Source organism: Ictidomys tridecemlineatus, chromosome 2 (assembly GCF_052094955.1).
Source record: "Ictidomys tridecemlineatus isolate mIctTri1 chromosome 2, mIctTri1.hap1, whole genome shotgun sequence".
NCBI lineage: Eukaryota > Metazoa > Chordata > Mammalia > Rodentia > Sciuridae > Ictidomys > Ictidomys tridecemlineatus.
Window position 1 is genome coordinate 155,114,077 of NC_135478.1, and position 14,881 is coordinate 155,128,957.

Genomic DNA, 14,881 nt, shown 5'->3' on the forward strand with positions numbered 1-14,881 from the left:
AGGTCAGTAAAGTAAACATTCATTTGTTCTTTTTCACATCAGTGGTTATATCTACGGGTAGTTTTCAGAACTTTAACTAGAATAAAAATAAGAAAAAGAAAAGAATCAGAGTAAAAAAAAGCAAGAGGAAGAGGAGGAGAAAAACATTCACTAAACAGTACATATACAAGTCATAAAATTAAGCATACTTTTGGAGGAGATGCCAAATATACTTTCCTCTCAACTCCCAGGGGAAAAAATCTGATTTCATTCTTATTTCTATAGAATGTGTGAAAATGTATATGTGGACAACTGGCTACCCTATAGTCAGTTACCCAATTATTTGTAATATTCATCTGCAACAAAGGAAATCATAGCTCTCTTGAAATTGTCCTCAAAAGTTGGGTAAATTCAGAGGACTAATAATTCACTTCTCATTGCCCTAAATAATACTCTCTCTGTGTGTATGTGTGTGGGTAAAAAAAAAAAAAATAGCGGATTAGCTATAGTGACAAATTTTGTATACGAGAGAGCTGGAAGCTAATCTTCCATTTATGTAGCACACAGTTGACAAGAACAGATGGTGAAATTGCAAATATTGTTCCTTCCTCACTCTGGCGTGTGTCACCATTTTGCCTTGGTTGCTATAATAAGGAATTCAGAAAGACCCCAATCCTCTCTAAAAGAAAGTATCCCGAATATGAGTAAAAGATAAAAGTGGGGTTTCGGAGGAAGTATTCCTACTATTCTTTTGTGATTCCCTTCCTATGTGCCACTTTGTTGCCAAAGGAACCCCAACTTAGAAAAGCAGCACGGTGACATGCCATCTCATTCCTCTATAAATCCCTCAGAAAAGAGGCTTGCTCAATCATCCCATGGCTGATGAGTGGAGGGGAGGATTACACTCAAATTCATGTCAGTTTAAAATTCTCTACACTAGTGTTTTTCAACTTATCAGCTGTAAGCCACTGAAGGGTTACAGCAAAATTTTTAAAAAACTCCTCAGATCCTTGTGCACATATTTATTTCCTCAATCCGCAAATCAAAAGATGCTGTGATTATCACTATTATCATGCAGGAGGTCTATGAAGTTGGTTGACACTTAAAAGGAGTACTCTTCTTACTAGAAAAATTTAAATAAATCAAAGGAAACCATTGGTCTATATTTGTGGTTCTCATATTTTGGGGTTTCACAGATCAATATCAATATCCTTCATGATATGTTTTTAGAACTTAAAATTATAGTCTTTTGAATGAAATACATTTAGTTTTATAAAATACTCATTTTATGGTTCTTCCCCTCCACCATCAGTGAAAATTTTATCATGAGCTGGCACTGGCATGAAGAATGGTGTTTGAGAACTCTGCTTCTCACTGCGCCATACAGCACAGTGGAAGAGTCCAATGTTGCACAGACTCTACAAGTTGTTAGCATGGGTCTCAGGAAAGGAAACATACATTTGAGGGTCCCTTATCCTACTCTGGGCTGACTCTGGCATCACTTGCTGGAGATGACTACCATGCAGCCAATAACTAGATTCCGCTCCAAAAATTATCAGATCCAAGCTTTGCCATGGCAGCTCACTAAAATAGTCTGTGCTCTTCCTAACTTAGAAATGATTCATCCTTGTGGGTTGTAAAGTAGGGAGAAGAAATGGGCTCTCATATAGTTTTTCTGCTCTTCTTAATCTCTTTTTCTGCATTGTCTTGGCCAAGGAGTATAAATATCTTAAATTAGTTTAAAAATCAATCTTGGCTTAATTAAAAAAAAAGTGGGACAAACATTGACAATTTGAGTGATTCTTCAATCAACAAACATTTGCAGAGCACCTATTTTATGCTAGTTACTGTGCAAAAGGTACAGCAATTAAAGACAAACGAACAAAGGAGAACATCAGCAAGAACAATCTGATATAAAAGAACATTATGCCAAATTGGGACCTGTTACAGACCTTCCTTTCTTTAAGGCTGAATAATATGCCACTGTGTATATATACCACATTTATTTACCCATTCATCCACTGATGGACATTTAGGTTGTTCCTATCTCTTCACTATTGTGAATAATGTGGCAACAGAATATCTTCTCAAGATCCTGCTTTTAGATTTTTTTGCATAAATATTCAGAAGTGAGATGACTGAATCATATGGTAGTTCTATTTTTAAATTTTGGAGGAAAAATATGCAGCATTAAAAAAAAAAACAACTATACTTCCCTTTTGTCTTTGCAAAGAAGGTTGACCCTTATATCTCACTTACCACAAGATGCAATCAGTTCCTGACCCTCAGAGGGAGTCTCTACCTGTCAGGAGAAACGGTGGCCTTGCTGTGGCTTTATAAAGCCTTTTCTCCTCAGTCAAACGAGTAACTTAAGTAAGGATAGGACAGCAATGATGATACTGCTGCAAAGTACTTGCATACATGTAGCCAGGCAGCGAGCCAATGTTAATCACGGCCTCCAGCACCTGCACACCCTCAGCTGGGGGCTCAGTTGTCAAGAGAAAGTCATAGAAGGCCTGTCAGCACCTTGCCGTGTGCCTTGGGACAAGGCTATCTAGGAACTGGACTGAATTCCCACATGCTACAAAGCTCACTTCTTAACATTTACAGAGTATTCAGATACTGTAGTCCAAACCACAGCACAAAAGAATCCTTCAGAACCTGGGCTAGGAGGTGGGCTGAAACAGGAACACCTCCCAGAGTTGAAAGGAGACACCTGTGTGACGCTCAGATACATATGTGATGAGGAAGTACTTTGTTTAAACAAAGAGTACCTTCAGGGCCTGCTTTCTAACAGGCGAGGGTCTCAGGCTCATAAGGGACCCAAGCTTGAATCAGTTCTCTGCTGTGGCTTCTTAAAATTCTTAATAGCATTTTAGCAAGGAAGGATTCACACATTTTCATTTTGCACTGGGCACTAAAGTCGCCATTACTGACTACTTTCCCTACGAAAGGGGAAATGGAGACCCCAATCAAGGACCTGGAATCCTATGGGAGCACTTGAAATGGGAGAGTAGGATATAAAACAGGGAAAAGTAAAACTAAGAATAGACTTTTACATGTTGTAAAGAAATCAAGCATTGTGTGCTAAGCCAAGAGCCCATGATTTTAATTTTCTAAGCCATTATGAAGTTTGAGACTCTAAAATGCTCACTCTACTTTATTACTTCATGGACATTACATACCCTTTTTCAGTTCCTTTAATCTGAAAGAACAGCTCCCAAAACATATATACATATAGAACCACATAAAAATGCAGTACATAGTGTCAAAATCGCAGTGTTGAACCACTTTGTCTGTTCTGATTTTCACCCATGTCCCAAAGGGTGAGAGATCACTTTGCTGTGTTGTGCTTGTCTTTCCTGTTACAACTTCAAATCACCACTCAATTCCTTCTTAACCACAATTTGAATTCTCCTTTTGGTGATATTTCTATCAATTTTTCTTAGTAAATATGTATGTATTTTTTTTTCATCATTAGCACTTTGATTTTCAACCAGACCAGGCACATAACTTGTAGGGTCCAGAGCAAAATGAAAATGTAGGAGACTCCTTGTTCAAAACCTACCAAGAATTTTAAGGTGGCAACAGCAACAGTGTTAAACCAAGCATGGGCCCTTGGAAGCCATGGGGCCTACGTGACTTCACAGATTGACGGCCCAGAAATCCTCTCAATTTTCCTTGGCCAGAATTGGGAAATGTACCCATTCCTTGATCAATCACTGTTAAGTAAGTTGGCTGATTCAGCTTTAGAAGAAGAACATCTATCTCCCCTGGATCTGGAGATATTTCATTTCCCCGAGTTGCATGTTGTCTGGTGGCAAGGATTCATAAGTAAAATCAGACTCCTTCTGAGTAGGTATGGGGAGCATATGACTGCTGGGGAGACCAACAACAGTGCCTGCTCCATCAAGCCCTTGACTTTGAAGTGGAGCTCTTCATTAGAAGCTTCCCTTGATGCACACTTTGGCTCTTCTGGCTTTGAAGAGCTATTCCAATCCCATCTACTCAAATTAATTCCCAGGTTCTCCTACACCTCAAGCCTCATCCCTGCTGCCAGCCTTCTCTGTAGGGATATTCAAAATATTGTTGTTGTCTCCTATTGCTCATCATGAAATTAAGAATTCAGGACTAACAGTCATTAAAATACATAAAACCTAAAAAACAAAACAAAAATTGAAAATAAAGTTACCACTGAGCAAAACCCATAGATCAGTGTTGTGAAGTCATTAAATTATTGGTTAACAATTTGTATGGGACACTCAGGAAGAGTTTAGAAGAAAACCGATTTTTTTAAGTGGGAAAAGTGGTCAGTGTTGGGTGGTACGAAATGCAGTATAGAGCAGGATTCTCAATCAGATAAAGCAAGTTTTGATGTAGCACAGTGAATCCTTTCTAGGAGTCAAAAAGTCTTCATGAAGAGAACAGGCTGTGCAAGCAACTTCAAAATATCAGTGTAAGGAGAGGAAAAAATGCTCTGAAGCAGATGTCATTACTAAGAAATTAGATCCAATACAAAAGGCAATAGTACAGTTTCTGATAGTGTGTACAAACTGTGACTTGTCACCCCTACGTTGCTTCTGTTACTCCTTTCAAAGCATCTTCTTTCTTTTTCTGCAGCTATCCAAGTCCCACTCAGCCCTTACGATCAAGTTCAGAGTCTTTAGTTGCAAAGAAGACTGTCTTGAACCTTACCGATTTTCCAGCACCTCTCTCCCCAGCTGACAGGGACTGAGGAAAAGAACTGTCCCTTCTCCATAACCTCAGTGCATCCTGTGAACACATTCTGTGAACTATCAACCTTGCTCTCTCTCACTCACTGGACTGTAAAGTCTTTGATGCTAGAAACTCTGCTTCCTTCTTCATAATCTCAGTGCCTTGATAACTGATGAGCATGTAAAGATGAAGTACTCAAGATGCCTACTGAAGTGACATGCTCAGAAGACACCTAGGAACAATATCTAGTAACACTCTGTGTGCAATGGCAAAAGAATGCTCAGAATAAAATACAATAGTGTGTACAGACTGAGATATTGTTATATTATTGGTGACATTGGATTGGATGTGGGTGAACAGGAGGAGGATGTTGTCAAAGATCACTTGAAGATTCCTTGCCTCGATATCTGGAATGACATGTAATGGAACTTCCTAATCCACCCTTTGTAGAAGAGAGACAGTTGGGATTCAAATGTATAAATGGTCTCCAGCCTTCCCTCTGGGTCTGTCAGTTCCTTTATCTTGTCTCAGAGACTTTGCTCCCAGGATTTGAATTTTTATTTTTATTTTTCTGTTCTCTGATAATCTTTGAATTTCATAGTTTATTCCACTTAGGAGACAATAATGCTTCTTGAGTAAAAATGGCCACACTTCATGCCTGAGTGAGATTAAGGAAGGTGGAGAACTACTCTGAGTTTATGTGAGACATGATTCAAAAATGCAATGTCAAAAATACTAGAAGGTCAGTTACACCCCTATCTCACAAGTCTGGTGAGCAAGTGCAGCACTGACTCTAAGAGATGTCTGGAAAGTGGCTTCCCAAGTGTTTTAAAAGTGCTTCTACAGGACACTAGTAAAGCTCAGATGTTTGCGATCCTCTTAATCTGTAGTTCTGCTGTGTGGCTGTGTGGCTTTCCTCTTCCTGACAAATTTCATGCTAATTTGTAGCAGAGGGCTGTAGATGTATGTAAGGGGAACTAAAAAATAAAAAGTCTCTGCCTTGTCTTGTTTTACTAAGTTGGCCTTCCTCATAATGAAGTCTTTCTCATTATTTTTCCCTCCCCTTCCAAGCTTAAAACTGAATTTTTAACATCATTAGAAAAAAAACTTATTTCTAGTTAAGATTTCACTACACAATCACAATTTCCATATTTATTTCATTTTTCAGGTGAATGCTTAATGATAGAAATAGAGAAAAAAGTCTAAGTACATAGAAAACATTAGAAAAACAAGATTCTAAATCTTATCGTCTCAGTTATGTCATCAGTGTAAGATAAGATTGTCACATTAAGAATAATACAGTAAAACATTTAGGTAAGAACATTCATTATATGCAAATTAAAATAACTCTAAATATGTTTCTTTGTGCTCTAATTCTCAATGTCATTTCAATTAGCTTTACCTGATTAGAGAATTTTTTAAAATAAAAACTTTAAAGACATACTTTGAATCTCAATGATCTTCTGTAAAGAAGTAACAGCATTCATGTTCGGGGTTTGATGGAGAATATCTTCAGCAAGTGGCTCCAGCTGCAAGAATATGAGATAAGACTGTGAGCAGAATATTCTGATTTTACAGCAAGTATCAACAGAAGTAAAGCAAACCGAAGAACCTAATCCTCAGGAAAAGCTTGCTCCAAGAACTGATTAACATTTTGCTGATATCAGTACTAAAAGTGTAGCCTGTTTTATTTTCTGTTTTGCATCCATGTAATTAAATTCCAAGGGGCTTTTCTATTGGTTACAAGATTAATCTACGAAGTCCCTGAAGCAGGTGCATGTCTGTGTATTAGTCATTTAAGATATGAGTTATTTGTGTAATTTTTGTAGGTTCTTCACAAACCAAATTCCATCATGTCTGTATACGCAGCTGGGCCCTGCAAACAAAATCTCAGGGAAGTCGCAGTAGACAGAGCGAGGAGTCTATTATCCATACTTTTGCCGTGTTTTCATATCTAACCACCTCACACATTTGAACACTTAACGGTGGAAAGCCATGAGACAGCTGCTCTTATTTACCTGCCGTTGAATAAAGTAGAAGATAAAATGTTCAAATAAAAGCAAAGGTAAAATAACTGTACAGTTTCCCTTAATTTCTACCCATAATTCATAACTCTGCTGATGTCTGCCTTTACGTCCAGGATAAATTCCTTTCCTGAAAATCTATCATGATCTCTGGAATTACATCGATTTTTCATGGAGGAGCTCAGCAAACATTGCTTTACAAGAAATGAAAAGGAGCTGTAAATAATTTATGGAGCTTATTTGTCAGAACCAAGTCTGATGATGCAGCACTGAAAATGCCTTGGTGATGAGCTTGGTGCATTGCAGGATCCTCACAAACAAAAGAGCCATCCAGCTATTATGACCCCCCAAAGCAAGGAGAAAATAGCAATAAAAGGGTTAGCAAAAGTGCAGTTTTCCTAGAAAAAGTTAATAGTCTCAAATAAAAACTGGGTGGTTCAACTATGATGTGGCATGAATGGAATTGCTGTCACTAGACGTACCAAAGCACAGACTCATCAATGCCTCTTCATCTGCAGGAAAAACTGAAAAAACTGAGGGATTACAAGTTTCCACAGCACATGTGAGTGAATCTTCCCCGCAGGGTCTCTCTGAATTGATTATTCTATACTTCAATCATGGAATCTCAAACAATAGCACCTTTCTTCCAGATGCCGCAGGAAAACAGACTAGCTCAGGGATATTTATACATGGGTAAATTCACTAAATATAACTTTCCAGAATGTTTTTCTTAGCTGCCAAAGAAAAACCTTTAAAACATCAAAAGGCTTATGTTCAATGGTTTGGTGAGAGGAAAATACGCTACCACCGCTCAGTGTCAGTGAAAAGTTCTGAAATCTTAGACTCTTTAATTTTGTTAAAATCATTTTTTTTTCAAAATATGGTATTTCAGATCATATCTTCAAGAATATGCTACCCTTATACCACCCTTGCAATTCAGAGGAACTACTGAATCATCAATCAAGGGTACCTCGGAAAACTCATTTAAAAATTAAACAGGGTTGACGGAGCCACCTTGCCCATAAATAAGCTTCTCTTTCACTTATTTCTCAGCACTCAGCGAAAATGACTTTTAATAGAAATTGAATGGGTTTTGCTAATAAAATATTTTGAAGCATCCCTATTCAGATTTTTAAGAATACAAGCTCAAGGTGATGTCAGCATATTTAGTTCTTCATAAGTATCTCTGTGACTTCAGATTTTTTAAAAAATGACAATAAATTGAAAGGTGCTGGCCAGTGGAAAGAGTGTTACAGGCAGATCACCAATGCAAAAACTGATTTCTGGAATTGTCCCACACTGAGGTCTATATAACCTGCTTCTATAGAAAGTATATGTGGTTCAAGTGTTCAGAGTAAAAATACATATACCCCTAAACCCACAATTTGGAATTTTCAGTGAGATGTGATAAAGTTGTGTCAACTTACAAAAGCATACCAGAGAATTATGACAATTAAATTGATCATTTAAGCTTCCCAAACCATTTCCCTGTATGTTTTAAGTGAATGTCACTTAGAGGATTAAACCTTCAGTAAATTGCCCCAATTTGTTTCATTTGTGGTGTATATGCACAGACAGAGCTGAATTCAGAAAGTTCTCAGTGTAGGTTCTTTATTTTTCCTCTGGTAGCTCTGCAAAGGAGGCAATTGGTAATATTCTGTCCTTTGGCAAGAAAGGAAACAGCATTTAGAGTCTGTTTTCATAAAAATTAAAACTTTGTATGGAAGGACCACAGAATCAAGTTGTTTTTTAGAAAGCTTGTTGACTTAGTTACTCATAAGTATTAAAACCATGAATTGAAGCACCTATTTGATAAATATTTATGAATTTGGTTATTAGTAGTAATCTAATAAGTATAAAATAAAATAATATTAAATAAATGGTTATTTTTTATAATTTTGGAGCAAAAAATGAGAATATACACTAAAGCTATGTGATGTATTTAGTTGGGGCAATAAACAGCAAAAATATTGGCAACTGAGGCTAATCAGAATTATTAAAAGATAAATAAGGAAGAAATTTATGCAAACCAAAAAACTTTTGCATGCAAAAAGTTACAGTAAGATAAAACAGATGCAATGTAAGAAATATTATGCAACCATTATGCTATCTCTGTGGAGCAATTCCAATAAGTAATAGTAATTATCATGGAATTAAGATACACTAGATACAACCTCTAGACACACAAATCTCTCATTCAGCTTTGCTATATGTAAAGCTTAATCACAACTGTTACTTACAGCCATTCTTCATATAGAGTTGAGAATCTCAGCTCAATGATAGGAAATTTATTTTTCTTCATCTTTATAGAAAGATGAGATATTCTATGGACAGGACTCAGATGTTTGTTCAGTTGTGCATACCGTGTGACTCTAAGTACTCTAGCTATTTTAAAACACCATAAAAATTGTGGTCATTATCATTTTCAGGTTCTTTAGAATAAGATCATCTAAATCATGAAAAGTATTTTCCATTGGTCAGGATCCATCTGCGGAAAGAAGCAAAGCTTATCCTTGGAGAAGCTCTTGATTAAGAGTTTTAAAACACTCTGTGCTCGTGAGACATAAAAATCAGCTCACTGTTATTTTCATGATTCAAAACAGAACAAGAGAAGCTAAACAGAGCCCTTGCGAATGTAACAGGTACATAAGGATGAATGCATTCATTAAGCAAGTAAAGGATCTATTAAATATTCTTGTAAGCTTTTATGTTACATTCTGATATTTCCCTAATATTCCAAATGTTTTCATACTTCTATGCTTTTATCGATTCTGTTCCTTCTGACTTCTTTTTCTCTACTCTTCACTGAATCAACAAAACTGCTAATCATTCAAGGACCAGCACAAATATTGTCTGCTTCTCAAATTCTCTGATAGAATAAATTATTTCCACCTCTGTGGCATCTCTCCTGACCAATACTCTTGTTTCCTATGCACATTATATCACAGCCACATTTACCATTCTCTACTCTGTTGTGAGCCATTTAAAGACTAAAATAGAGCTTGATATATGGTAGGCATTAAAGAAAAAAAAGGTGGAACAAATGAAGGAGGGATTAATTGAAAACAAACATGAAGATGTGGTCTTCATTCACTCTCTGTAACTGACAAACCTGAGTGAAATATGTTTTTCTTCTTGGATGCCAGCTGTGACCAAGGGATGGTTTTAAGGTGACAGACCAGAAAAACAACAGTGACAATCATTTTGTTCTCTTAGAAAACCGTGCCCAAGTTTGAGACAGTTCCTCTCCCCTGTGTGTGTTGGCAGGGTTGCCTGATGTGGAGACAGGTACTTCTCCAGAAGATATGCAAGAAAATGGAAAAGAAACCAAGACCCAGAGCAAGGAGATGCAGAATGGAAATGCCAGTGGATAACAGAGGAAAATAATCACTCCAAACTGGAAAGGAATAGAAAGCCATAACATGGAGGCAAAATTAAATGAGACTTTAAAAGGCATTGAGATTAGTCCAGTTTGGGGGTAATTAGGGTCTCCACAGTACCTAGACTTTCAACCCCCACACATGGTATATTCTTTACATTTAGTCAGATGTTCGGTAATTTCTCTGAAAATAACTTAAAAGTGTGTCATGCATAGGGTCACATTTTTGATAGATTTATGTTATCTACATGTTATGTTTTGATGCTTTTGCAAATTATGTGTGTGTATGTAATTTTATTTAGGAAAACTTTCTGAAGATAATCTTAGACTTGTAAAGGTTTACCAAGATAGTGCCAAATACCCATAAAAGGAGAAACAGGAAACTTCATCCAGTTTCCCCTAATGGTAATAGGTTACAGAAAGTCGATACATTCTTAACTTTATTTTCTACTGTTATGGATGGTATACAATATACATAACTTATTTTTATGTGATATTCTGAATGATTTTTGAATTTTCATTGACTTCAGTTGACTAATAACCTTGTAAACTTACATATTAATTTGTAATTTAAATAGAAATAAGTTTTATAGATTTTCTACATACCTAATCATACATAATCTGTGAATGAGATTTATTTATTCCTCTTCAATCTTATTTGAATAGTTTTTCTTTTACTTACCCTATTGTACTACCTAGGATTCACGTTGAAATGCTGAAATGAAACAGTAAGAGTACATGTATTGTTTATTTCTTATAAAAGTTTTCATATTTTGCCATCACAGCATTGTACATAAAACTCCAAAACTTCAAAATATTTCCACATCCATCAAAGTTAGAATATATAAATAATCTATAGCATTTTACTAAAAATTATTTTTACAAAACTATATACAAATTATTTTTATGAAACATTATACAATGAAAAACAAACAAAGTGTAGCTAGCTGCAACAAAAGAAATCAATATTTCAAACAAAATGTTGGAGCAAAAGGTGTTAGATTCAAAGAAATACATGATATATGGTTTTATTACACAAAGTTCAAAAACAAGCAAATGAAACACAGTGTTAGAAATCAGAAAATAGACCCCTTATAGTATGAGATGGGGTACTGATTTGAAGAAGAAAGATGGGGTCTTTTGAGGTGCTGGTATTATTATATCTCTTGACCTGATTGATAGGTTACATAGTTAATCTTTTGCAACACACCATTGATTTGTACATTCATGTACATTCTGTTTTCTGTACAGGTATTATATTTTCTAATTATAAACTACTGAAGAAAAAGTAAAAGTCTCCCAAATGACATAAGAGAACAGGGACACAAAACCTGGATCTTCAGAACATGTTCTTTCTACTACATTATGGTGCTTCCAAAAAAACAGTGAGATTATATGTTTTGCAGCAAGAGCAACAAATTACATTCTTAGATACAAGCCATGATTCACTTACAAAGGGAGCTGAAAGTTCTCTGCAACATTCAAACTGACTCAGACAAAATGAAAAATGTGTTTAATCGTCAGGATCCAAGATGTTGGGGGAACTTTCAAAGAATATGATGATTAAGACCAAGAGGACAAGAGAAGCAGATTGTGATATAGACTTGAACTTTTGTGCTGATGAACTATTATCAATTCCCTAGTGAAGAGGTATTGGTGATTTAAACTCAACTCTCATTTAAATAATTGGCTTAGAAATGCCTGCAATTAGTTGTATATGTTTAATTTGATTGCATAAGTCAATCTGGTTATAATTTTATCCATACTGTGATGAATGAGTCAGTCATTCTCAAAATAACCCTTTTTATTTGTTTGAAGTCACTAATATCCTTGACCAAATAGATTGCAGGGGGCACTGAAATCAGGGTAGATTCTATTGACAATCCGTCTATAATGACAGACTGTGAGACTATTCAGATTAGGTCTGCCTGCACCCTACCTTCGTGTGGATGATAAAAAGGATGACATCAACACAGCAACAAAGAAACATCTCTACTCAATAGCACTTCTACAAGCCCAAGAAGTCTTATAAGAGTAATGGGAGGACCACGATGCAACAACAACAACAAAACAGTGTTGGTCATTCAGTGCGCGTGAGATACCCAGGAACATTTTTAAACAAGAGAAGAGGAACCAATGGGCTGGGCTCTAATATCACTGCTGTGGTTATTGAATAGTGGCATAGTGGTCTATTGGAGAGTTAAAAAATTCAATTGGTAATGAATCCAGTTCTCTGGGTAATTCTGACTAGCGATATTCTTGTTATTAGGTAAGATTGTAAGTCTACAGCATAAGGAGAAAGCATTTTGAACCAAAGTGAAGTTAGGGAAATACCACATACATTGAAAAGCCCAGGTTTTCAATATTCATACTGAAAACTAATGTTTCAATAACATCAAAGGGAAGTTGGTTCAGTGCTTTCTATGTGGTTTTCCAACACACTGCCACAGTTTGGACATCAGTTGTTAGGAAGGTGGTTTATTTCATAGTATATGTACCAAATCTTGTGTTTACTTGCCCCTCTTTCCACAAATAAGTGGAAACTGGACAGTTATATTTCATGAGTCCTCAGTGCTCTATTTTCTTTGATCCTGGATATCCTTCCACTCATTTGTTTTCTATTTCCTCTTCCTTTAATCTGCTAATTTTCATGGTTTGAATTTTTTTTCCATCTTTTGTTTTAATAAACCTTTTCCAAAGGCTGATTTTTCTGCTTAAGAAGATCTGTTTCATTTCATGTAACAGTGGTGTTCTGATAAACATTTAACCACTAACTGTCCAAAAAAATAGCCCTCATTTGGTACTTGCTAATGTCTATGGTGTCGACACTCCCACCAGGGCCTGTTTTAATCTACCATTGGGAGGACAGGGAACTCACACTTGAGTAGAGATGACACACTTGGCTTTCACAAGCCCACAGGAGTCAACTGTGGCATAAAACTGATGTAAACGGAGTAAATTTCATTCATTGATAAACTAGGTCAAGTTGCTCCTAATGATTCTCTCCCCAATAAACTATTATTTTCTTGAATGAGCTTCTGCCATCTCTATAACAAAAAAATATCACTGTGTGGTGTTTGTTGCTGCTGTAATGTTGGTTGTTAGTTTGTCCCAAAGCACGGATTCATTTGACCAAAGCTTCCATATTTTTCACACAAATTCTAATCCTGTGATATTCTATTCCACTGACCTAGCCTTACTGTTTACTTTATTCCACTCAAATGGCCTCCTCTCTACCAAAACCAAAACAAACTAACTTAAGAAGAGCCATCCACAATCCCAGAAAGTCCTTAAGTCTTTATCTATGTTTTTATACTATACAATAAATCTTTTCCTTAGACATTAGTTTGTCAAATCACCTTTTAAGATCTAGGTTAAATGCTACTTCTTCTAGAATATTCCTCAACCTTTATAGCTAAAAGCAAATAATCTTACAATATATTCCCAAAACACTTTGATTATATTCCTTTGACTTTTACTTGTATTACAACTTTTGCCAACAAAATAAATGCCCACTAAAAGGCTATTTGTTGAATGGACAGATAAATGAATGTTATAACATGTTTGCTTCACTACAAAAAGATAAATGGGTAAAAATAATGTGATTATATATGTATATATGCATATATGTACACACATATACATACAATGGAATATTACTCAGCCATAAAGAAGAATGAAATTATTGAATTTATCAGTAAATGGATGAAACTAGAGACTATCATGCTAAGTGAAATAAGCCAATCCCCAAAATCCAAAAGCTGAATGTCCTTTCTGATATGCAGATGCTAACACATAATATAGGCCAGCAGAGAATAGAAGTTAATTAGATTAAACAAAAGGAAAGGAAGGGTATTGAGGGGAGATGGGAATAGGAAAGACAGTGGAATGAATCAGACATACTTTCTTGTGTTCATACATGAATTCCCCATCAGTGTAACTCTGCACCATGTACAACCACAAGAATGGAAAGTTATACTCCATGTATGTATAATATATCAAAGTACACTCGACTGTCTTGTATAACTAAAAAAGATCAAATTAAAAAAATTCAAGTATTAAAAAAACCTCGTGACTAACCCCAATAATGTTTAAAAAAAAAAGAAATGCTTTATTTTTCTTTTACAGGTAACCATAAACTATGAGGTGTCCAGTTTCACAACCCACAATTCTTTTAATATCTCCTGAAAAATCTCAACAGATAATACAGGAGACCTGCCTAATGGAGTTTTGAATTATCAAAATATCAATAGTTCATTTGACATTTGCTGAAACAGACAGCTTGCTTTCTCATAAACAATGCTGAAATATACGGAACATAACTTCATAGGCTATATCTATACTGGAAAGAATCTTTAAATCATATTTTCCAAAACAGTTTTCCTCTTTTCAGATCATACATAAATTCTCTTTCAAAGTATGGAGACACTTCAGTGTCGGAAAGAAGACCAAACACACTGCTCTGGCATAGCACACATTTCCCTGGTATTCGGCTCTTTCTTTTATTCATGAATTGGAACCATTTAGGACCTTGTAAGCTTTCCCAGATTCACACCAATTCCCCAATGGACTACACTTCAGCCATACATAATCTAAAGGATGAAAAAGAGGGCAAAACAACTTCCCTATTCAAAATCCAGTGCAAACAGACCCCTGATGAGCAACTTGGACAACAGCATCTCAAGAGTTCACCTCAGGGGTGGTTGTCAACACTCACTAGCGTCAATTCAAGAGTCTTTTCCAGCAGCTTTAGAGCAAAAAGTCATCTTAAAAAGATTATCAA

The 14,881-nt window shown here is 35.9% G+C and overlaps 1 protein-coding gene across 21 annotated transcripts in view; it reads right to left on the reverse strand.

Annotated features, from left to right (window-relative positions):
* The window catches only part of Hdac9 (histone deacetylase 9), an 860,512-nt gene that overhangs the window by 50,193 nt on the left and 795,438 nt on the right, over window positions 1–14,881 (reverse strand). For all 21 annotated transcript variants that reach the window (XM_078040000.1, XM_078040015.1, XM_078040005.1 and 18 more), the window contains one exon: window positions 6,140–6,224. In XM_078040000.1, coding sequence (XP_077896126.1) covers window positions 6,140–6,224 — 85 coding nt within the window. The remainder of the gene's footprint in view (window positions 1–6,139; window positions 6,225–14,881) is intronic.